Below are 25,128 nucleotides of genomic sequence, written 5' to 3'. Positions count from 1 at the left end.
ATAAGGAACTTTAATTTTTGGTCCTCACATAATTGAAAGAATGTTTGCAAAACTGAATGTATGTCCCCAGAACTGGTGTTTTGGAACACTTTTAATACTTTCTGCCCAAAGTAGTCCTTATAAAACAGTTCACAGTGAGGTCTGTGGATCTTAACAAATGAGCCAAAGACTTTCATAAAGTCAGTCTAGTAGTCTCCATGTTCTGGTTACAATAAAATCTGGATAATACAGAAGGCCCTTTATCTCTGATGCTACATGGTTGTGAAAGAATGAATAATATCACAGTTCATAAAAAGATAGCTTTATTGCACAAGGTGTTGAGTACTCTTTTTCTGTTTTTGTTTGTTTTCATAGAAAAGAAAATGTAGAGTTAAACACAAGCAATTGCAAATTCAAGCAACGTTTTCCCATAAAAGTTTAAGGAACAACCTCTGCATTTTTAAAATGTTTTAATTAACCCCCTTTTTAAATTGCTCAATTCACCGTTTCCCTTTTTTTTATTTTATAACCAGCAAAATTTCAGAACATGCAATGCTGCTGTCCTCCCCCCAAAAAGAGGAATACAAAGGCAAATTCCAAATAAAGCAACCTGTGACAAAGTAAAAAAAAAAAAAAAGAATAAACTAAAGATAAAAAAATAAATAGAAAAGGAGACAATGCAACCAAATGTCATGTTAAAGAAGAGATAAATATTGTTAACTTTGCATGGTCCCATCTGACGTGTTTCAACTGGTCAATAAATCAAGATAAAGCAGTGTTTGTATAATTCTATAGTTTTTCATTAAGTCTTCTCTTCCATTACAATAAGTTCAGTTCAAAGTTTACATTGTGCCCTGGTTTCTAGTGAAGATGTCGAAAATAGTACTCATTTATACAAAACACTTTCATATGTACACAAGTCTTCTATTATGGAGTAGAAATAATGTTTTATCGGTGGGCAAGGGGTACAGTAAGAGGGGAAGATCTGATTGGTTGAGCAGATGTGAAAAAGGTTGGGGAAGTAGCACATATGAAGTTGGCCTCATGAACACAGACTCAGAGTCAGTTTGAAAAATACGTTGTTGTATTTTAAGGAAAAATTCACCCTAAACCACCCATTATCCATTATTCATTTAAACATTGTAGACATTCGGCAAAGTCTTAAGATGGGCTGCAAGAAATTTGCATAACATGTTGTTCAATGATAAAAAAAATGACCTACTGTAAAATATTGGAGGACAATTTGGTTACCAATTTCATTTGCCTTAAGCAACTAGTCAGTTTTAGTTTTTAATACAATAACATGCCATCATTTCAGATGATGATAATAATAATGGTTCATTTCAACACTTTGGGGACACTGTTATTTGCTATATTGCACCACAAAAGCTTACTAATTACCACATTATATCTTGTGTGGTTAGTCTGAACAAAAACAAAAGTGTAAAAATGTCAAATCTCCGCTGATTGCCTGGCAACCTCGGAATGACGATAAGACGTCTCCTGGCCGATAAATAGTCTGGCACAACGTTTAATTTTTACACTTTTTTACAGTATGCTTTTTTTTTTTTTTATCTAACTCTTAGCAAGAAAGCAAATGTGCATATTTCCAAAAATAGAAAACTAATGAAAACTCTTTTCTTTTAAAAAATCATTACTGTTAATATTTCTGATATTGTCAGTAACAGTTTAAACATATCAGAGGGTGGAATTTTCCTTAAACATACAAATGACATATACTCTGAGCAAACAGACAGTATATCAGTATTTCACAGTAGAGGCAACTTCACTGAAGAGCTGGGGAAAGCAGGTTGGACACAAGTTTTTATCATCTCTCCATCCAATATCCATACAACTGGAGTAAGGAAGCCTCTGTCTTTTTGGTTACTTAAGCAGGCCTGCCCCATTCCCAAACTCTTGTTTCACTGAAAAAAACAAGTATTTGCACAACTTGAAAAATAAAGGCCAAAAGGAAAGGCATCTTAACCATAAACAACGGAAAGCTTAATTAATTTCTCTCCGGTCTAGTTTTAAAATTAAAGGGAGCATTAATACATATATTAGCAGTTATAATCGTTACTGTGTGGTATGTTTATTGGCCTGCACTCCTGTAGTTTGCTGAGGACTCGCTATGACACAGATAAGAAACAGAAATACTCTTCGGTCTGTTTGTCTTTCAATAATTATGGTCAGGTAATGGCATTGAGTTTGTGAACACACCTTTGGAAGGTACAATACAACATATTACAATAGGCTCACTTACTGTATAGGCTGTCCTTGTGTTAGCATTTTCTTTTTCAACATCACACTTTCTGCACTGAGCCAAAGACCACAGTTAACCAGCGACACAATCTCACACTATAATTTGACTTTACTGTGCTTGTCCCAGTCAGCTGCTATCTGCTGCACAGGCATTACAGCTGGAACATTTAGAAAATCACAAGGGGGTCAATGTATCATTCCTCAAATCACCAACAATTTCACCATTTATCTTTCTTTCACATCACTTCCTTTCTCTCCAAGATCTCCCATCCATGGTTGTGCTACCCGTTTAAACATCCCTCCTATTTTTCTTTCTTCCTTCTCGCAGTTTTTCACTCTGAGCGATTGTCTTGTGATCTTTTATAAATATTTTCAATTAGAACGGCTTTTATATTTCTCTGCTTTTTTTCAATATTCATATATTTGCTATATATTTGAATAGAAATATATATGTACATACTTTTGAAAACAAACATATATCTTTTTCTTTTTTCTATTGCGAGAGCCCTGATGTTACGTTTTACCATTGCAAAACAATTGGACCAACTCTTTTTTTTGGAACGATCTTTGTTATGGGATTAAGCTTTGGGAGAAAAATGGGAAAAACAAATAAACTTAGAGTTAGCAAATACAGTACCATGCATAAAGCTAAAAATAAATTTCAGTGAGGCGGGAGGGACTTGAAAACACATCTTTTAGTTTTGAAGACCACCTTTTCTCTGTTATGTAACCCCACCCCCCACCCCCCTCCCTGTTTCCCTAACACAACTGTTAATTCCATCAACACTTGATCTCTCTGTATAATCTCAATGTCGTTGTCAGTTTATAGATTCAAGATTGATTCATACAATATCATCATATGTTTTCTTGAATACATCTCAATACATTTGCTGTATGTTTGGAACTTGTCTCTCCATTTAAGGTGTCATTGAACGTCAAGTAGCATTTCTGCCATTCTGTGCATATTAGACCCTTTTTCCCAGTCTGTCTCTCTTTTTACTAGCCAGTATGCTAGCAGTAGATCACAGTGACACTGTATGGATATGGTGGGGGACTGGGTGGGTACAAGTGAAGGTGGGGAAGGGTAGAGAGGAGAAAAGTGGATACAGGTAAAATGAGTTAAAGAATAATGGCATTGTTGCGCCATGATGAATCATAAAAGTGTCTCTTCTTTTTTTCAAAAGAGACAGAAATAAAACCTCTTTCGCCTGTAATTTTTCTATTTTGAACCCACTTCCTCTTCAGTATCATTTTTTAAGCAATTCTGTCAATCATAATCATCATCAGATCACAATGATGGACCAAATTAGGTACAGGTACGTAAGGGGGGGGGGGGGGGGGGGGTCAGTTTTGACACAGACATCTGCCCGAGAGGTCAGCATACAGATTGATTTAAAAAGGTCCACTGTTGGTGTGTGCCTGCCACATGTATACATATATATATTTACACATATACACCCACACGCACACACGCAGGCTTGTGAAGGTTTCTGTTTCTTGGATCCATTCTAACTTTTTCTTAGTGCACATGAGATTATATTTCCGTCATAAAAGAAGAACATAAACAGAAAACTGATGAAAAAAAAGCTTTAGATTCATCTTTCACTTGATGATGCTTGACTCTTTTTTTTGATCTCCTCTGCTTTGTGTCTGTTTATAAAAGCATCAGTTAAGACCACTATGCTGTGTCATCCATTGCATGTTTAAGAAAATTCTCCACATCTCAAAACTGGTATTGAAATGACTGCCTCTAATGTGTGAATCCATGATGGAGTAACCTCTCACAACCAGTGTAACACCAAGGTTGGTGGTTAATGCATACAGTAAAAGCATCCTGCCATGGCACAATGCTGTGATATGAGCTCCTCTTCCATCAGACCAAAAAACTAACATGTTTAAAAACCTAACAAAACTGTATCAACCTGGTTCATTCTATGACTGTCTTGATTCCGAAAACATGACAGTGCATGTGGAAAGCATTTTGTGCATAAGTACTGTGTCCTTACCAGAAAATGAAAATATGAGTTTAACAGCTATATGTTTTGGCAAGTGGTTTCCAGGGTGATGAAACTAGGGGTAGAGAAAGGTGATACAATAATAACAAAAAGCAATCAGGCAGAAAGAAAGGCAAACCCCTGTTGCTGTGGAGACCCAACTCTGACCCTTTCACACAGTAGTGTCAATGGGAACCCAACCAGCCCCCTGCAGCCTGGCACAGCACAGGCACTGACGGGTCAGTTGTGCATGTGTATGTCCCTCACCCCACTTTTCCACAGAGGCAAGTGCTGGCTTGACCAGCATTCTATTAAGAGTTACATTGACATGCCGCTGTGATGGCACGCTACACCAGTGTGTACGACTTGGAGTAGGCCCCTGCCCCTCCATCCCTCTGCTTCTGTAGTCTGCCTAAGCCCGAGGAGCTGCTCTCCAGGAGAGAGTCTCTGGATCCTCCCATCTTGGAGGAGGATGAGGAAGCACCTCCAGGAGTCCCTCCCGTGGCACTGGAGGATAATGATGCAGCCGCCGCAGCAGTAGCAGCGGCGGCTGCTGCACTCTGGGCCACTGCAGCAGAGGAGCCTGGCATGGTGAGAGTCCTCTGGGGAAGTGTGGAGCTGCTAGAGCTAGCAGATGCCCCTCCACTACCTCCACCACAGCCTCCTGTTGCTCCGGAGGAAGTGAGGTTGGACAGGCCAGAATGGCCCATAGTTAGGGCCTGCTGCTTTGCAGAGTCCATAGTCATGTGACGGCCCTGCGTGTGGTATGCCCGCTGGGCTAAGCCGCGAATAGAGGCTTCACGTGGTGGAACCACTGGACATGGGTCATGATGCTCCGACTGCTTTCGGAAGAAGGGATCTGACTTCATGTAGAGGGGTAGGTTACAGTAGTCACCTGGAGGACAAAAGTAATATTAAATGTGACTGCTGAAACCTGCAAAAGCCAACACCTACGGAAAATAATTACCATAGCGCAAAAAGAAATTGTGTATTCATCTAAACTGCTGGTCGGACTGGACTCATCTGGCAACAGTACAGTACATCTTTGCACACTATGTATGCATAACTTAATCAGACAGAACCGTACTTACCCTCTTAACTTAGTTGCATATATTGTTTATGTGTATTTTTATATTTTTGTATAATGAATAATTGTATTAACAATTGTTTTACTACACTTTTCTGTTATCTTTTTTGTTTAGCTATCTATCGTGTTTTTTATTTTATGTCTATGTTATTTCATTATTTCATGCCATGTTAAAAGTCATTCTTAGAAAAATAATCATGCTTTACAGCAACCACTCACTCTTGGCGCGGTGTGGAATGGGCACAGCTACATTCTTGCCACGATCATAGTCCTGGGGTTTGGGTGGCGAGGCAGTGAAACGGCAGATACCGGGCTCTGAGGGTGTGCTCATTGACGTCATGCTGTCTGCATTGTCATTGGTACCTGTAGTCATCTGGTCAGATGAGCTGTCAGAGATAAAGCACTCAGTAATCTCAAATTTGGCATGCTGCAAGTGTTCCTCTAGCTTGGCATGTTCATATGCTCTTGCCAACTCCTCGTAGGTTGAGGAGGCACTCTCTGTGGACACCATGCTGTTGCGACCCTTATCTATGAAAGAGAAAGGAAAAGACTTAAAGTTAAGCACATTCTCCAGTTTTAAACATTTTTGAGATACAGCCTACTGCAAAATCACATTCTCCTTCACATGTAAAAAATAGCCTCATTATAGGTGCATGTTAATGGCTGTAAGTGTCATTTCACCCATGTGCCAACCTGTGTCCTGTGAGAGGCTGGCACTGTAGCTGTCACTTTCTGTGACAGTGATGCCATGCTGGGAGCCAACTGTGCGCCAGTCTGAGGTGAGAGTGCGGGCTGGCGTGGAGGCCTGGCACTTGGTCAGAGTCCACTGACTGGAGTAGCGGTTCCTGATGCTGTGGGCTGACTTAACACTCTTCCTTGACACTGGGTCTATTGTGAAATGGATGAAGAAATAAGAGGGATGTGCATATTAACTGAGGCTCTTTAAAGCTAGGAAAAACACGATTGCAATACTGCTTCAGTTACTCAAAGTGTAATTGTCTCATTGTCTTTTTCAGCACTAACATACACTAAATAAGCCATTGAGATAGGTTTTTTTGTGCAACAACTATTAACGGAGAAATCCGGTAGAGTCGCTAACAGCCGGACGTGGCTAAAACTGATTAGCTCAGAGCATTACGTTGATAACACTAAAACTACTTCACATAAAACGAAGCATCAATGAATGAACTTGAATGAACTTTACTATGAGAGGAGCTGGTACTGGGGCCGGTAGGTATGTCTTTCAAAACAGGGTTCAGGGTTTTGAGCAGTATTAGTGGTTAAAAAGGCTTTTTAAAGCCATCACCGTAATGCCCCGGGCTAATCAGTGTTAGCCACATCTAGCCGTGTCAGATTTTTCTGTTAATAGCATAAATTAAAAAAACTGTCTCAATGGCTTATTTGTTGTATGTAAGTGCTGAAAAAGACCATGGGATGAGTTTACGCCGAAATGACACTTTAAAGCTTTTACTGATAAAATGGACAGCGAGGATCGAGAGCACTTACTGGTTCCTGGTCTGATGTCTGACATGTCAATCAAAGGCCCGGTGTTCTGGATGAGGGCAGGGTGATGGACGGACACACCTGTGCAGAAGCTCTGAGGGTTTCCAGTTTGGTTGAACTCTGTGTCCGTCACAGGGATAGTGGCTTTGTCATCACCTGTAAGAGACGGAATAAATATTTTAACTCTCACTGGTGAAAACAACAACAACAACAACTAGCTAACAACAAGTCCAATGCTTCAGAGTTTTTATTATACATTTGACATAGAGATAATATGATCCAATACTTATGCACTGACACATGAACACACAACAACTCTCTCTATGGCTCTATCTTCCTCTCACCGATTTGCTTGATGCCTTCTTTGTCCTCAATTAGCAGCTGCACTCTGGGGATGTCAATGTGTAACCGTGGACCCTGAGGAGGTCCCTTCACTGGAGTGTCAAAGCTGCGATTGTTTTTGCTAATCCAGAGATACAAGACGAGCACATACACAAACATTCACGGCTTTGAGAAAAATACAAAATGTGGATTTATGAAGTGAATTTTATACTAAATAAAATTTCAGATGGTTTTTGTAAAAAAGGATTCAGAAATATCAGTCTTACCTGATCAGCATCTCTGCCAGGCTTTTGGCATCTAGAAAGAGCAGAGAATATTACACAATGATTCATTCCTGACACACAAATCAATCTTTCAAAATAAATGCAACTCTCAAGACTTCAGTTAAGATTTAGCTCTGCTTTAGGAATTTCTCTGAAGACTTTGCTTTGCTTGTCAATTCCTTCCTACCAATTTGCTCACCTCTTAGTCTCTTCAGCCTCTTTTCTTTGCGTTTCTTGCGAATGATGAAAAGCAGCGCAACACCCAGAGTGACCAAGATTACAGGACAACCAATCGAAAACAGCTTCTTGACATCATCGTTCTTTTCCAGGGGGGATTTGATTGGTGGAATTGTGCCTGCACACACGAAGAGCAGAGATTAGTTATTGCCCTTTTTATGACAATATAGTAAGTTATCCAGTGTAGTGAAGTTTTTAGCAGACAATATCATTTATCCAAATGGAATACCAAGCAAAGAGAGTCTTTTACTTACTGCCATCATAGTCCAGTGTTGCAAATTGGGAGCTCTGGTTGCCACAGCCAGCACTGTTACAGGCTTTCATCTTTAACTCATACCAGGTGGCCTCACGCAGCTCTGCCAGGAACACATCTGTGGTGGCATTGGTACGTACATTCTGCCACGCCCATGTACCTGCATCAAGTACACATACCAATGTTGAGTCTGATCTCTTCAATTTTCATTTTGGTTTCCATAACCAGGTGGAAGGTTACCTAAATACTAACATTTCATAGCCTTTTTCTTGATCAAACTGTTTTATTTGATATCTTGCAATACGTTTGCCAATTGTAAAAGCAGTGACTCACCCTTTGGTCTAAACTCTAGTGTGACAGCGCTGATTGGACAGCCGCCACTGGCCCAACCCTGCAAGTTGAGACGGGCGTGGCTGGAGTTAATGTGGGTGAAGACTGGCTGATCCTTGTTGAACTGGGGTTCTGTAAAAGAAGCAAAATGATCATGTATTTGCCACATAACAGGGAATTGGTGAACATAAGACGACCTAAAGAAGGCCCATGTGATTCAGCAATAGCAATGTTTTGCATGGTAAATTCATAGTGTGCTAGCATTGTTGGTCCAAAAATATCTTACAAAATGTAGGAAATACTGTATAATTAAATAATCATCATCATTCTCCATGTCACTAGTACAACAAAAATAATGGGGACCTGCGATAAAGACATGATGTTTTCAAATTAGTTTTTGTCATTCAAATCTTGAGATGATAACTATACTTGAAAGAGATGATTAAAATGGAGCACATGCAATGTCCCAGACCAATACGCGGACTGTAAAAAAAGCTACTGTAAATATAAAGTATAAATATGTGAAGTTTGATCTTTTAGGTGAAGACAGGAAACATTTTGTATCTACAGTTTCTCGTCATCTATATTTATTTAAAATTCCCTTCATCCTCCATCCCCAGCTCCTCACCTCGCCCATGGGTCTTTGCCTCAATTATCTCACTGATGCGTCCAGCTCCAACACTGTTCTTTGCAGCCAGCTTCACTTTATACCATGTGCCACAGCGCAGGTTGTCCAATTTGAAGGAGCGTTCACTAGAACTGATAAAAACATCTTTCCACTCCTCTGTGTTGTCTACAGAGTACTGCAGCACAAAACCTGCGTACACAAAAAAGAAGCATACACACAAAGATTATTTTTTTATTTTTTTTATGCCATAATTTTTTTTTTTTTACAGATAAGATGAAGACCTCATTCTGCACCAATTCTACTTAACTTTGGATATTGTACCTTTTCTGCCCACTAGATGACAGTGTCACCATGTCCTTGTTTTTCCCACATAGGGCCCAATTGAAGGACGGTCTAGTGGTTCTCTGTCTACGCCGCCATTAGTTACCTACAAACCCCAAGACTGGAATGGCGCTGACTGAGCATCTATGCAGATGAGGGTATGCAATGTGGCGACTGTTTTTATAATCAGCTGCCTTGAGAGCCAACTCTCTGCTGCTCTGAGACACTTTACATCTAATCCTCCATCCATGTTTGTCTTTCCTTCTGTCTGTATATAATTATGAATATATGAATATCTCCCTCCCTGTGTTCCATATTTTCTCTCTCTCCCTCTCTCTCTCTCTCTCTCTCTCTCTCTCTCTCTCTCTCTCTCTCTCTCTCTCTCTCTCTCTCCTCTCTCTCTCTCTCTCTCTCTCTCTCTCTCTCTCTCTCTCTCTCTCTCTCTCTCTCAAACAGATGGTGCAATAGAGTCCAAAACATAGAGGGGTTAATATGTGCAGATCCTGCAGTGCTTGTTTAGAAGTTTAATAAACACCCTCTGTCTGTCACAGATCACAAGCCAACACAGTATAGAACATAACAGAATATAGCAGAGAGAACAGTAAAGAACAGCACAATAAAAAAATAATTGAAGAACAGATTGCACACATAACATCAGTTCTCACTGGATGATTACTAGCCCACATGATCATTTGTTTATATATTCCTTTCTTTTTCTTTTCTTTCAAGCTGCAAAAAGGCCTCATAACCAGCTGAGATTTTTCAGCAAAGGAATAATCTGTAGAAGGCACTGCCCTGGTAAAGTAAGACAGATGCCTGATGGGGACTGCTGACTGTGCAAACAGACATGCCTTCTGGTATACATACAATATAGGCTTCACTGATGTATGAGACACTGGATGATGTATGCAAATACTGCTTGGTGGACAATCATTATTTGAAAACAAAGCTGTACACCCAACACATTACACCATTCTTTATTTGCGTGCTTGACTTGCATGCCTCCTCTAGGTCTTCCTGACAGTATGCTAACGCACATGAATAGCACAAAACCATCACATTGTTTCAGTTTAGAACAAACTTTAAAATATATTTGACCCAAAGAGCTGTCTGTGAATCTCATGACATTTTTTTCTTCATAGTTTTTACAGACATTTCTTTAGTAATGCCATTTTGGACACCAAGTCTTTCTGGGTGCATTTATGTCTTAAGCTACTTGCTTTATAATTTCATATGTATAAAGAGCAAAAGATGAACCGGGAACACCCTCATACTGACAAACATCATGAACAGAGAAAAAGGATTGAAAACACATTTGCATGCATGTCCATTCAGGCACATACGCCATGCACATCTTCCCAGAGAAATCACCAACGATCAGATAATCAAACAGACACATAGTTAACAAGGAAGCATAAAACCAGAAGGACAATCAATAAACTAATAGATCAGTATGCACACTAACAATATGCCAGATGTAGGAGAAAGAAAAGACAGATAGAGGGTAAACTACTATCAGAGGTCATAGGAAAGTCTGTTTAATTTATTCACGTTTTATGTATAAACCTAACTTGATGACCTCAAGCTGAACTCTGTATACTTTTACAGACAAGAACAAAGAAATGTGCAGGGCCTCGTACCTCTGATAGAGCTGCCTCCGTTGTCTCCTGGTATCCAGACCAGAGTGATGGAGGAGGTGGAGGTGGTGGAGACGGTTAGACGAGGTTGGTCTGGAGGGACTGAAGAAGATACACAAGTTGTTAACAGCTTAATAATACTTGTACTCAGATATTCGAGTTTCCTTTTTCACTATTTCCCATTTTCAGTAAGAGCAGCAGGCATATAAGTGATGTAGAACCATAGTTGAGTGGACTAAATAAAAAAGTATTAATGGCATGATTGCTATTGTCCTACCTTGTACCAAAAGGTTGACAATGATAGTGTCAAATCCCAGAGTGTTGGTGGCCGTGCAGGTGTAGTAACCAGAATCTTCAGCTTTGACAGAGCGCAGCACCAGTGTCCCATTGGCCAGAATGAGACGCTGTCCATCTAGAGACACTGGGATGGCTGTGTCCTCACTGGCAAAGAGAGAAAGAGAGAATCATGGGAGGATGTCACCAAGGATCCCTTTTAGATTATGATAAAAGGTTATTTATTTCGTTTTTTAGTATTACTAATAGTAGGCTGTAAAATGTTTCAAAAGCATGAGTTCAACAGGATCTGGGTTTGTCTAATAGAACTGCATAGCATAACTGACTTTCTCTTAAACCAACTAAAATACAAATCTACCGATGAGGTTTCAAAGCTAGGGTTGCAACGAAGTTATGGAATTATTATTACTAGTTACAAGGACCCTTAAAAGGAATGAAAACACAAGTGTTTTTTGGTTGAACATCACTTTACCATAATTGAAAATTGTAACCATTTTTTATGAGAGTATGTCAAGAAAGTCTCCTTTTTAAACAATAAAAACAATACTCTTTCAATACCATACCAGAAAATGTACACAATATGATAACCATCACTTTCATGTCATGGTATATCTTAAAACCCTAACCGCAGCAGCAGAATTAACTCAGCTTATGCAACAATTCTGGGGAGGACTCTCACCTGTCTTTGGTCCATTTTATCGTAGGTGTAGGTTCTCCTACTGAGCTACAAGGCAGTCGCACCTCCTTCATCCAGGGAGTGGTCACTGTGCCCCCGAATGACAGGATCTTAGCTGGGGCTAGTGGAGAATAAAGAGAGGAATGTAAAAATTAAAGGTGAATTGAGACAAAGCTTTTGAAAAAAAGACTGTAAGAGCTATTGGCATTAACACTTACACAAGAAAGGCAATAGCCTAATTAATATGCACCAATCAGTTAATCTGGCCACTGTCAAATAAACAATTTTCAAAGCCGATAAACAAATGCTGTAGAGGTTTGAGAATGTGTTGAATCAATACAGAAATGTGATGGTTGATATGCAATCAATTTGTTTTCCATCTTAGATTCTTTCAATAAACAGGATTTAATAGTAGAGTGTGGAATGTATTTACTGTGATTCACACTTGGTGGAAGAGAAATCTCTATTAAATCTGATTTTGTCCAGCAGAGAATAGCATCAGAATAAGAATATAAAACAGGACACAGATTGAGTAGAGAGAATATGAAAAACATATCCCTTTATTCAGGCACATAACCCTCTTATTCTCTTTCACTCCTCCCACCCGCTCTCTCTGTCTCTCTTTCTCTCTTTCTCGAGCTTGGCATCTTAATGCAAGTGCTGTAGTGCACTTATGTTAAGGTTGAATGAAGTATTGAGTGGGCAAGCCTCGAGGACGCTGCCTTTTACAGCTGCCGATCAGCTGACGCACCCGCCCGTATGAGTGCGCGCACACATATGCACTCGCAAACCTCTGCACCCAGCAGTCATAGAAACAAATAGATACAGGAAAGGATAGCATGGTGGGAACTGCACTCTATTCATTCTCACTCTCTTATTTTCCTGTCTTTTAATCCAAAGCCTATTGATTTGACTGCCCTCTTCATTTTCTTAAACACTCTGCCTCTCTATTGTCTTATGTATTAGTTAGCTGTCGTGTCGTTTTCTCTCCTCTTTTTTCCCTCCACCTGCTGTCCTCCCTTTTGCTCCCACTCTTATAATTTCCCTGATTCAGGCCAGTTTATCTAGTGCCCCCTGAACTCTGAAATCAATAGCACACTCTCATATACACATAAACAGGAGTAGTGGTTGAAAATATGCGAAGGAGTTGTAGAGCAAGTGACAGAGTAAGATTGTTCACATGATTTACAGAATGGCGCGGAACATCCTTTAAAAAACTTTATTTTTAGTTCATGGAATAGCCAACAAGAGGCTTGAAGAGGGATACTACTCCAACAGTAACAGTGTCATTACTGTTCCTAGTATGGCACTGACAGAGAGAGAGAGAGAGAGAGAGAGAGAGAGAGAGAGAGAGAGAGAGAGAGAGAGAGAGAGAGAGAGAGAGAGAGAGAGAGAGAGAGGAGAGAGAGAGAGAGAGAGAGAGAGATGAGAGAGAGAGAGAGAGAGAGAAAAACACTGTTTTGCGTCATCCAACCAGTAACCACTGACTAAGTGATTTGCAGGTAAAGAGCCTCTCAGCTTTCAATGTAAAAATTTGATTTGGCTAAATTTGGTTGGAAAGTCAATTATTTTAAAACCTCGGCATAAACATGTTTTTTTTTTTCAATTACAATATCTCAAAGTGAAGCAGTGCGTAAATACACGTTAAAATACAGGCAACTCCATCATTTTAGCATTGCTCCTCTTTGTCAAAACCTGCCACCTACATTGCCCACAATACAGAGATCCTTGTGTTTTGTGCTCGTAGTGACTAATTGTGTCTTGAGTCATCACACAGAGACTTGAGGAGCAGCCTCCAGAGGTCTGGTAAGATCACTTCTTTGGAACTCCGAACACCCAGATTTTCATTTTCAAACTCTTCAACCCTAATTGTGTCTCGAGTGACATCACTTGAGGCAATTGATCAAATTTCACACAGCTCCCCTCTAGAGACATCTTAAATACAACTTTTTCATATATGCAGTAGTACTCCCAAAGACTGGTAAACAGACTTTGATGTGTTCAATATGCCCGCTTTCCCAGACTATAAACAAACAAAATTTTGCACACTTTTATCCAGTACTCCTAGGGCTCTATCTTCCACCCGTGGCTAAGCCGCACACAGTGCAGCGCAACTGCCATTGGTACATTCAGACTGACTCAGTTGTCGTTTTCATGCTCAGCCCCCACGTTATATAAGTAGCAAATGCACTTGCACTCATATGTGCGCCCATGGGTGTGTTGGTCTTAAAATGAGGTGTGGTCAGGCGCATTCTTGGTGCATTGCTATCTTGAGGCAGCAGTACCCGATTGTGCCATTGACCAACAAAAACGTGGTCTAAAGGAGTTTATAGGGGACATCATTCAAATTGTAAGATTAGTGATGTGCAGACTGCAGTTATATCCGTGGCCCAGTAGTTAAAAAAATATTAATTTCATCCTCTAAAATGTGGACAGAGCAGAGCTGCTGTTTTGCTGTGCCCATTTACACCTGAGAAACAGTGACTTCATTGATTATTTCAAAAGCTAAAATTTTGGCTCTGCTTCCTCTGTCAAGATTATAAATATAGTTTCTAGTTTTTCTGCTTAAATGTCTCACTATATATCACAAACTATCACAAAAGCAACAGCCTTAATGGAGAGTGAAAATAATTAATTCAGGTGGGTGGCAGATGGATGATTTAACTGTAGCAGTGGATTTGGATGGTATCGGAGCGGATCAGTGCATCATACTTGGTCACATGAAACCAAAATTGGGTTGTTGATGGGACAGAGGGGAGATGGCGGTGGGTCCACTGTTTTGCACTCAAGCAGATAAAAAATGCTCACTATTCCAGTTTCCCAAATCCCAAGCAGTTATAATAGCATTGTGCCAGCTACTGACACACATGGCTTTTAAAGGGAATAGGGCCTGACACTCTTTCGTTTGACCTGCAAATGACCATAATCATGTTTACTAATTTTTCAACCTCTCTCTTCCTGAATCATACTCAGGGACTCACCCTTAGCCGCTGGCTCCACAGTGACCTTGTCACTGAAGTTGCCCCGGCCTGCAGTGGTGACGGCTGCAGCCCAGATCAGGTACTGCTGCCGGTGATTGAGGTGAGTGATTCTGTAGAACAGCAGCTCTGGATTGGCTTCGTACTCACTGGGCATCTGGGGAGAATGGAAACGAAAGGTTTAATCTTGAAGGAACTCCGGGCACAATATGTTTTATTCCACAGACTCCAAACATCTTAAAGGAGCTGTACTTAAAATACTGAGAGAAAAAAAAACAGTGGGTTGGGATTGCCTCCAGACCCTTCCCGAATACATGAAATACCGACGTTATTTTGCGGCCACATGCATGGGTGGCTGGACCAGCTATTCAATTCAATTCAATTCAATTTTATTTATGGTGTCGAATCATAACAAAAGTTATCTCAGGACACTTTACAGAGTAGGTAAAGACCTAACTCAATGACTTATTTATGATTTACATAGACCCAACAATTCCTCTGTAGAGTACGGTGGCAACGAAAACCTTCCCTTTAACAGGCAGGAACGTCAGACAGACCCAGCTCTGTGGAGGACGGCCATCTGTCTTGACCGGTTGGGGAGGAAGAAAAGGAGAGAGAAAGAGAGAAAAGACACACAGATGGACAGAGAGAGACAGACAGACACACTTCCAGAGATGCAAGCAAAGCTTAACAGTAACTATAATAATATTTCTAGTAATGTGAATATAGCGTATATGTTAAGACAGTTAATACAGCAGAATAGTAGAAACAAGCACAGCTAAGGTGACAGAATATGAAAATGATAATAATTATGGTGGCAAACATGATCAATGATGAGTAGTGGCAATAGCAGCTACGATACAGCTACAAATTTTATAGTTTATTAAACTAGTGATAGTATATATGAGTAAACAAAAACAGAGAAGCTTGGTTTACAACACACACAGAGGGAAAGTGACTTCTTTCTCTGCTCAGGACACCATTAGTCTCTTATCTTTACATAGCAAATGTTTGTTTGCTGCTATATTAATGCTCTGAATGTAGAGTACAGCTCTTTTACATGTCACGCAATATTAAATAAAGGCTAAGGGGGAAAAAAACATTTTATTTTAAATCAACAAATCTGCTAGTAGGCTTAACTACTTTCCCTTGTTAATAATGCTGTTCCTGCTCCAGTTTTGTCGAAACAAGCAAATGTATTAGGTAAAAAAAACAGGAACATAAACATTATGTTATAAAATAGAGAAAATCATTACATTTGAAAGGATTGCATAAACAAATTTTAAAAGAACAACAAAAAAAGGCATTTTCTACGTTTCCACACAAATGTAAAATACAATAAAGGATATCTTTTTGAGTTCTGGAAACATATCTCTCTGTCATATCTCAAAATCTGCATTCTGTCAAGTGCTGAGAAGGACAAAGTAAAATCTGGGGGATGCCAAAGACAAGATCTTTTTGTCACTTAACTGGAGAGGCAGACGTAAAACATCATTCTGACGTGAACTAAGCCCTGTTTTTCTCTCCTTGTGTCAGTGCCACAGCAAAAGAAAGGAGGGCAGGGATGAAAGCACAGTGGGTCTGGGGGCATGTAATATTATGATAAGGCAAAAAAATGGAAGCCGGGAGCTGTAGAGAGGGATGATGGGAGGGTTGGATTGGGGGGAGTGAAGCCTACTCCCTCTCCTCCTCTGTTCTCCTCAGAGAGGGTAAACAGAGATATGAAACAGAGGAAGACAATGGGGGACAGACAAATGAGTCAGAGATATCACGAACAGTCATACACTAATGAGGCCTATCTACTGCAGGCATCAGTAATGACAGAGAAGAGAGGAGTCCAATAAACAGGCAGAGAAAGGAATGGATACACACAAACAAGCACAACTACACATACACAAATAAACTGACACACATATACAGTGGCATACATGACCTGAAGGTGGATGTGTAATTGCAGTGTGTTTAACCCAGCCATGTGTCTGCTGTCTAGACATATACACATCACTGTCCCTTCAAAACACACACATACCCCCAACACACACAAACTCTCATTTTTACTGCCTGCCAGTCACTATTCACCTACCCACCAATTATACCCTTATTCCCTCAACTCCTACTCAGCATCTACTCCTCAGGTATCCCAACACCCAGGTACACACACACACACACACACACACACACACACACACACACACACACACACACACACACACACACACACACACACACACACACACACACACACACACACACACACACACACACACACACACACACACACACACACACACACACACACACACACACTTTTAGCAGCTCTGTCTGTGACTGTGCTGCTCAGCTATGAATAGAAGAATATGAAGAGAGAGAGAAAAAAACACAGTCACAAATTTATCACATGCTGCAAGGTAGCACCTCACACTCACTGCCACCCTCTAAATCCCATGTTTTACTATTGTTTGACTTCTGATTGACAGGCACTCGTCTACAGGTGAAATGAAGACTGCATTAAAGTGTCAAATGGATTGGAGAGTCTGTAAATGCGGGAGGCCTGTAAAAACCTGCGAAGACACTGAAGTGTTGCTAAGCTCGGTCCTTGCCTGCTGGGTCTGCAGAACGGTTTATTCTGGGCAAATAGATTCCAGTATTCATGTTGTTTTTCACATTTATGAGCAGGCCGTCATGGAGGAATCCACCGGGCTTTTTATTACTTCCCTGTGTTCCCTGTTCATCATCCATTCCACTTGTCTCCTTCCTTTCTGTATTTCCCTCTCTGCCCATCCTTTACCCCACTAGACCATCCTTCCCTTCGCCTCCTGCCATCACTCTTCATCCCTCTCTTCATTTCCCTGCTCCTCTTCACATTTCCCTGTCATCCATAGGTCCACTCCTTGCTTTTCCTTCCATCTATCCACCAGTACCCCCCTCTGTTTTACATTATCTCTGCATTTCTCCCCCTGACTCTTCTTCTCCTCTCCCCGCTCTGTACATTTATCTCTATAGTCTCCACTGCAGGCAGTGGTATGGACGGAGGGATGGATGGATGGATGGGTGGGTAGATGTTGGGAGGAAGGGAGGGAGGAGTGACAGAGTGTGTGTTGCTGTAACGGATATTAAAATATTCCTCCGGCGTGGAGATAGCGGTGATCCGGGGAACGATAGAGCGTGATAATGAAAAGAGGAACAAAAGTACTCCCCGCGCGGTGTGTCTGACCCCCCCATCCCTCCTTCTTTCTCTCCAGTCGCACTCATTTACATAGTAATCATCCCAAACTCTGCATGGGGGCTTCAGAGAGAGAAAGAAATGGATAGATAGATAGATGGATAGATGGATAGATAGATAGATAGATAGATAGATAGATAGATAGATAGATAGATAGATAGATAGATAGATAGATAGATAGATGGATAGATGGATAGATAGATAGATAGATAGATAGATAGATAGATAGATAGATGGATAGATGGATAGAGAGATAGAGTGATAGAAGTGTGTGCAAGTAAGCAAGTAGGATATATTTCTTGCTTTTCAATTCCCACTGTCATAAAAATATGAGTTGCAAATATATATGGACCTGTAAATGCAGGATACATTTATGAGTGTGTGTGTGTGGGTCTGTATGTAAGTGAGAGTGTGTGTTGCTGTCGGCTTGTTTTTTGCCCTCGTTGATGAACAGATGAGGTTGTCCTGGCAACGTGATGAGACACAGATATGCAAATGAGGCTGGAGGGTGAGCTTGCACGCGCACACACTGCGGTATGAGGAGAGCTCATTTTCGCACACACATCTTGCTGAGACTGCAGCAGTAGACCACACACACACACACACACACACACACACACACACACACACACACACACACACACACACACACACACACACACACACACACACACACAAATGCATTTTATACAGTAATTAAATACAATTTCTTTTATCTTAGCATCATATAAAATGTATAACAGAAGCAGTATTATGCATGAATAACGGATCATTTACCCTTCATCCCCAGCCATGGTTGGATGGCCCTCTTCCCCCTTTCTCCTCTTTTATTCACTTCACTAGTAAAACTCTCTGCACCCCTCTTGTAACTCACCGGTTGGCCTGACCCGGGGCTGGAGCAGTAGATGGTGTACTTGCGGATGATTCCATTTGGCTTGTGAGGGGGTAACCAGGACACTACGACACTGCTGGCGGAGGAGGGCACAGCTTTGATGCCAGCTGGGGGTCCGGGGTCTGGATAATAAAGGGGAGCAAAGAGAGAAATGTGGGACAGAGTAAAACGTGAACCAGTTATATTTATCTGCCTGTACAGGTAACATAATTAATAGCTTTATAGGTGTGCATGGCTTTTTGAGGAGATTTGCTCATTTATGGTTGTGGCTTATTAAATTATTAAAACACAAGCACCAAAAACATACAAGTGTTGTGTTCACACTTGACAGTTGACTGAATTGTTGGTGCTCTATACTTTAGCCTACAATATTTGAGTTATTGCAGAAAGCTTTTCTTTATACCAAAAAAATACACACTTAGTAAATTGCTAGTGAAAGCAGCCTGGCTGTGTAGCTATCTAACACACGAGGTGCCATTACTATCCTCCTCATTCAGCAGCCAATCATATTCCCCCTCACATTACTAGACAAATGTTTAGCTGAACAAACACAAAACAAAATACTACTTTTTAAATAGTGACACCTTGTGCTGTGTCACATTCAGGTACGCATAATAATTTCCTTGTTGCTTGGGTTAATCAAAACAGGCTCCCTTCTGTTTCTATGTTTATGGTGTAACAGGGATAATGGCCCTGAGGGGTCTTGTTACAGAAAACAAATAGATTTGGTGGAGGGCCCTCTTATTTTCGGTTTTGTTACATATATTTTTTTAACTCTGCCTCACATATATGGAATATTGCAAGCTGCCACAAGATACATTTTGATCATCACAGTCTTTATCGGACAACTTAGAATTGGCCTGGAATTATTAGTTGATCAACAGAAAACCTCATTTTCAACTACTTCTAATTGTTAATATTATCAATTTTAATTTTTAACTTAACTAATTGACTAGTTTCAGCTTTTTTTACGACAATAAACTGATTTTCTTTGGGTTTGGGGCTGTTGGCTTGACAAAAAAAAAAGGTCGGCCTGAGATTTGGGAAAGTGTAAAGGGCATTTTTTAAAACAATTTTCTGACATTTTATAAACCAAACAATTACCTTATAGATTGTCAGATTTGTTTACTGCTTTGTCCTGTGCCTGTACCCAAACGCAACCTTCTTAACTCATATGTTATGTTGTCATATCGACAACCCATTGTACATTATTGCTAACTTGTCAAGCAACTTGTTTGCAAAAAATCTCTCATTGAGGGTAACATGACCATGAAGATCAACAAAAAGAGTCAAACATTTAGTATTTGTTTCATGGTGTAACAGTGATGATAATGAACATATATAAGGTTAGAACATCCTTTGGGAATTAGACATCAGGCAGTCATTTAAAGTAAACATACTGTGATCAACATTAAATCCACAAATGATTACACGTGACCAAACGCTGTGGCCCTAAGGGTGTGGGACCCCCTTGGAAAAAAACGTAGTAATGAATCTATGTTTTCCCCGCCGCTATGATCACTGTCTGCTGTCTTTGTGTCTAAGAAACAGACCGTCAGAAAGGCATACCAAGAATTGTCTGTTTGCACAATTCCACTGCAAACACGTTTCCATATGCTGCAGACACACTGAGGGCAAATGGAAGGGAGAGACAGAGAGAGACAGAGAGCGCTGAACGTATGTGAAGAGGTTGCCCCTGGACACAGTGTCAACCCGCATCAGGGCAAAAGAGACACTCAGCTTGCCCATGATAAGCGCGCACTCACACACACACACACACACACACACACACACACACACACACACACACACATACACACAAAAACATAACACATATTTGAAGAGCCATTGCTGCAAGGCCAACTCATAAAATGGAGATATAGAGAGGAAAAGAGAATAAAGGCCCTTTCTGAAATGACACTTCTTAGAATCTCTGCCCCAGCCCCTCCACACACACACACACACACACACACACACACACACACACACACACACACACACACACACACACACACACACACACACACATCTCCAGACGCTTGCCTCCTCCTCTGCCTGGCCCCAGGGAGGGAGAGGAGAGGCGGATACGGATGTAATCCACAGCCCGCCAGTGTAAGCACAAAATTAATTCTCTCTAAGCCACAAAGAATTAATCCCTCTCCTTGTGCTGGGTGCTGAGCTAGACTTGCACTCAAACAATAGCACGTGTACACGCACATACGCCCATACACACACATACGCCCATACACGCACACCAACGCTCAGGAACTGTACACATGCAAACACACTTAAAACCCCCCGACACTTCCGCATATTCACATGCACAGACCCACACCCTTAGGCTCCTTAACCACACACACACACACACACACACACTTTTTGGCTTCTTAATTCTCATTAGCACTGGTAATGGCACATCAGAGCACAAAGAGGTTTTAATCGCCAACCTCAGCCTTACAAAGACAACCTCCACCCCCGGCTCTCTGCCTCCCACACTGCAGCATAAACCACGAACAAAAACCCTAAGACCTGCCCCCAAAGGTGTGGTCAGAACAAATGACATATAGGTTAATTCATCATTTGTTTTATCTGTGTGGAAAGATCTACTAAAATGTGGACTCACGGTCTTCCCGGGTTTGGATATACAGAACATTGCTACGGACCCCGTCTCCAGCCTGGGTGTAGGCCAGAACCTGGATGCTGTAGTTGGTGAACTTCTCCAGGCCTCTGAGCTCCACCTGCTCCTTGGTGGTGGTGATGTTTTGCATTTCTCCCCATTCTGAGACAAAAAAGGACATAGAGATGTTCAGACCAGTTGCCGAGCTGTTACTAGTCATGGTGTCTAAAGTAAGATGGCAGACACATTCAACACACCTCCATCTGGAAAGACAGCCCAGAACACAACGCGGTATCCCTTCAATACGCCGTGCAGTGTCATCCGTGGAGGTTCAGCCCATGTGATCACTGCCTCATCTGATGTTACAGAAATGGCCCTTACATTCTGAGGAGGCTGGCTGGGCACTGAAGACAAAGAGGGAGAGAGCAGAGAAAAGTTAAGAGAAGTTATCTAAACAATCTATCTCTAGGTAATCGATTATTATTTTATATTATTTTAGTATTTTACAGTTTTAATAATGTCTGTTACTTGAAGTGTGAAAAACAATCACTCTGTTTGATGACTGAGCTAAACACAGATACAAAAAAAGACAATAAAGGGATTATTTTATCCCTTTATTAAGTTTCCTTTAAGCCCTAAAGGAGCTTTAGGGTTTCATCTTTATGAAATATATATATATATATATATGTATATATGTACCAGCTCTTGATTGAAGCTATATGATGTTTACATTGAGTGAAATATTAAAAACTAAAATATTCTAGATGTCTGGTGCAATGCTTTTTATCCATTTCCTCAAGTTTATATTTGTTATCTTTACTTTAGGATCTGTTCCTCCAATAGGTTTTTAATTTCCCCTTTAAGAAAAACATTGATTCAAACTCTAAGATTCTATGTTTTTCATGGCTGCACCATACAAACCAACGGATGTCTTTTGCTTCATCATTTTATACATATTTCACCAAGATTTTGCCAGACATATTTGGAATATATAAACATTTTTTTTACTCGCTACAATTTAGAACAAAGCTATATGGGTTTGAAAAAAGTGTAGTTTGTAATGACTGGTTGATCGCATGGTTAGTGGAGTTTAAGATTTTGGTTATTGTGAAAAATGTAGATTATTTTTACATTAAAGCAAAAGCTTCCGTTGTCTCCTCTAAATTAGGAATGCCTGGGCTGATAAATAAATAAATAAATAAATAAATAAATTCAACCTTTCTGAAACCCTAAATTTCCATATCAACCCTGAACGAGTAAACAGGCTAGCGATAGAGAGCTCATGACAAGCGTGAAGCCTTATGTATAGGACCATCTCTACAACCACCATCTCTCTTTCTCTGTACAATACTCCTTCTGTCCCCACCGGTCCAGGTGTCTCTTCTATTGGCTACTGCTGACCATTAGTCTTTCAGGCTTTGAATAACGCACACTGTTGAAGATGAACAGAAGTCAACTTGTGAGAGAAAGAGAGGCAGGAAGAGAGGAAGAGAGATGAGTGAAAGAGAGAGAGCAATGAAAGAGAGAGATTGGGCCAAGTCCACCAGGGAATTTCTTTGCAGCTGGTGAAGAGAGAGGCGGTGGGGAGGAGGATGGAGGGAGAAGGATTAGAAAACAGGGTTTTGCATGAATAAACCTTTAGGCTAAATAATTAGAAGGCAAAAAAAATAGCCCAATTCTTCCCTTCAGAGTCACACCACCTTTACAAGAAGAGAAATAAGGATTGACAGAGGATGTGAACAAAAAGGTGAGCTGGCTCAAGGGCCTTCAAATTGTAAAGATTATAGCTTATGCAGTGTCATAGAAAGCGGATACATGAGGGGTAAAGAAAAACGTATAACAAATCAGCGCTACGGTTGTTGAGATATAAAATAACCGTACATAAATAAGTGTCTAAGTTTTGAGAAAAACAAAATGGAAATACAGGAACACATTGAAAGGCAGTTTTGGACTGTGGCTACAGGGAGGAGGAGATGGGGGATGAGGGGCAGAGGAAGATGGGAGGAAGAGAGGAAGAGAGTTAAAAGCAAGGGGAGCAAGGGAAGGGCAGAAAAAGATGAAAAGAGGGAGCAGAGAGACAATGCGCTCAGCTGTGGATAATTACAGCAGGAAGCAGCGGAGGGAACGAAAGAGAGAGAGACAGACAGAGAGACAAGCTAATTATAATTATTTTTAGTATGCTTGTTGTTATCACTATTATTATAATGGCCATCAATATCACTGTCGCCACGGTGACAGCCATGGGGAAGAACTGGAGGGCTCTGTCTGCTCTGGACCAATGGGGCTCAGCCAACTCTTCACTGGGTGGACAAGTATGTATGTGACGTGTGTGTGTGTGTGTGTGTATGTGTGTGTGTGTGTGTGTGTGTGTGTGTGTGTGTGTGTGTGTGTGTGTGTGTGTGTGTGTGTGTGTGTATGATAAAGATTGTGAGAGGCAGCATGCATTACAAATCGTAAAGATTAATTGAATTAACTGCAGCTCAACATGAAAGAATAAGGAGTACATGAAGAGCAATATTTCAAAGTCTTCTTCAGATTCTTTTTCTATTGACAATGTTTTTATCAGGGTGTAAACATATGTCAGCTTGTTTTATTCAGCTCCTCAGTGACCAAAAGTCAATTAATGCTGGTTAAATATTGTTTGAAAGGCTGCATTGCCGAGTGAATTATAGCCTTTGGAATTCCGAACCACAAGCTAAATGTCCAGTGATCCACTCTCAAACTGCTTTGCTGCTTTACCCCAGCTCCTTCCATCTCTCCCACAAGACTACCTTTACCCCACATACATTTTTGCCTTTTCGTGTTTTTCTTACTCAACATTTGGCCCATGTTTCTGCATGTCTCGGTGTACAGGGATCACTCAATCCTCTCTGCAGCAATGTTGAATGTGCGCCGCGTCTATGAGACTATGTGTGTCCTTGGTATTTGTAAAAAGCATTTGGATGCCAGCAGCCACCATTCATATTTGTTGAAAGAATGTAGTAATTTTAGGTTACAAAGCATGGCATGATTTGACAGAGATCAGACAATGAGACAGCAAAAAGAACAATGGCAACAGCAAAAGTGCAGTAACTGTGAATCAAAGCCAAAGCAGACAGAGGGTGATATTTCGTAGGTCTGACAATTTACTCCTACACTGTATTTAATGCACCATGCTGTTCAACCTGTTGCTGCTGGTCACATTTGCACTCAAAAGCAGGCTATGCATCTCTTTTCATACATGGCAAGATATGTCTGCCATTTGTTGTAATCCTCACCATCTTCCAGCGTTGTAGCATTGATCTCTGAGCTTGAAGGCCCTGTACCGGCCCTGTTGAAGGCCTGGACAACCACACCATACTGGGCAAACTTCTTCAGGTTGTCCAGGGTGTAGACCTCACTGTCTCCAGTGGCCTTCATCTCCACAATGCTGTACTGGCCGTTACTTCCTGGGCCGTTCTCTCTGTAACCAATCTGGTAACCCCGGATCACCCCGTTCTGCAGCTCTTTCCTGGGAGCCTGGAGAAAGAGAAATGGAAATATAACACATCTACTCTTATTCCTGTAATGTATTATTATTTAGCCAAATACACAAACTAAATACACTGAAAATGAATCAGGACAACAAACGTT

General features: G+C 40.8%; 1 protein-coding gene across 4 annotated transcripts in view; it reads right to left on the bottom strand.

Moving 5' to 3' along the window:
* Nucleotides 1-4,582: 4,582 nt before the first annotated feature.
* Nucleotides 4,583-25,128, bottom strand: part of dscaml1 (Down syndrome cell adhesion molecule like 1) — a gene marked incomplete at both ends in the record, with an annotated part of 100,156 nt that continues 79,610 nt past the window's right edge. For 2 of the 4 annotated variants that reach the window (XM_083913477.1, XM_083913478.1), the window contains 18 exons: nt 4,583-5,130; nt 5,542-5,850; nt 6,016-6,210; nt 6,829-6,981; nt 7,170-7,288; nt 7,434-7,464; nt 7,630-7,785; nt 7,922-8,080; nt 8,254-8,382; nt 8,879-9,067; nt 10,840-10,938; nt 11,114-11,277; nt 11,810-11,927; nt 14,788-14,941; nt 18,882-19,021; nt 21,523-21,678; nt 21,774-21,920; nt 24,774-25,014. In XM_083913477.1, the coding sequence (XP_083769603.1) occupies nt 4,583-5,130; nt 5,542-5,850; nt 6,016-6,210; nt 6,829-6,981; nt 7,170-7,288; nt 7,434-7,464; nt 7,630-7,785; nt 7,922-8,080; nt 8,254-8,382; nt 8,879-9,067; nt 10,840-10,938; nt 11,114-11,277; nt 11,810-11,927; nt 14,788-14,941; nt 18,882-19,021; nt 21,523-21,678; nt 21,774-21,920; nt 24,774-25,014 (3,207 nt within the window). Of the gene's footprint in view, nt 5,131-5,541; nt 5,851-6,015; nt 6,211-6,828; nt 6,982-7,169; nt 7,289-7,433; nt 7,465-7,629; nt 7,786-7,921; nt 8,081-8,253; nt 8,383-8,878; nt 9,068-10,839; nt 10,939-11,113; nt 11,278-11,809; nt 11,928-14,787; nt 14,942-18,842; nt 19,022-21,522; nt 21,723-21,769; nt 21,921-24,773; nt 25,015-25,128 lie in introns of all 4 variants that reach the window. The other 2 variants (XM_083913479.1, XM_083913476.1) reach the window with 2 other exon arrangements.

The sequence above is a fragment of the Echiichthys vipera genome, assembly GCF_963691815.1.
Source record: "Echiichthys vipera genome assembly, chromosome: 5".
Lineage (NCBI taxonomy): Eukaryota > Metazoa > Chordata > Actinopteri > Perciformes > Trachinidae > Echiichthys > Echiichthys vipera.
Note: the sequence above shows the minus strand (reverse complement) of the source record. Positions and strands in the feature narration are given on the sequence as shown.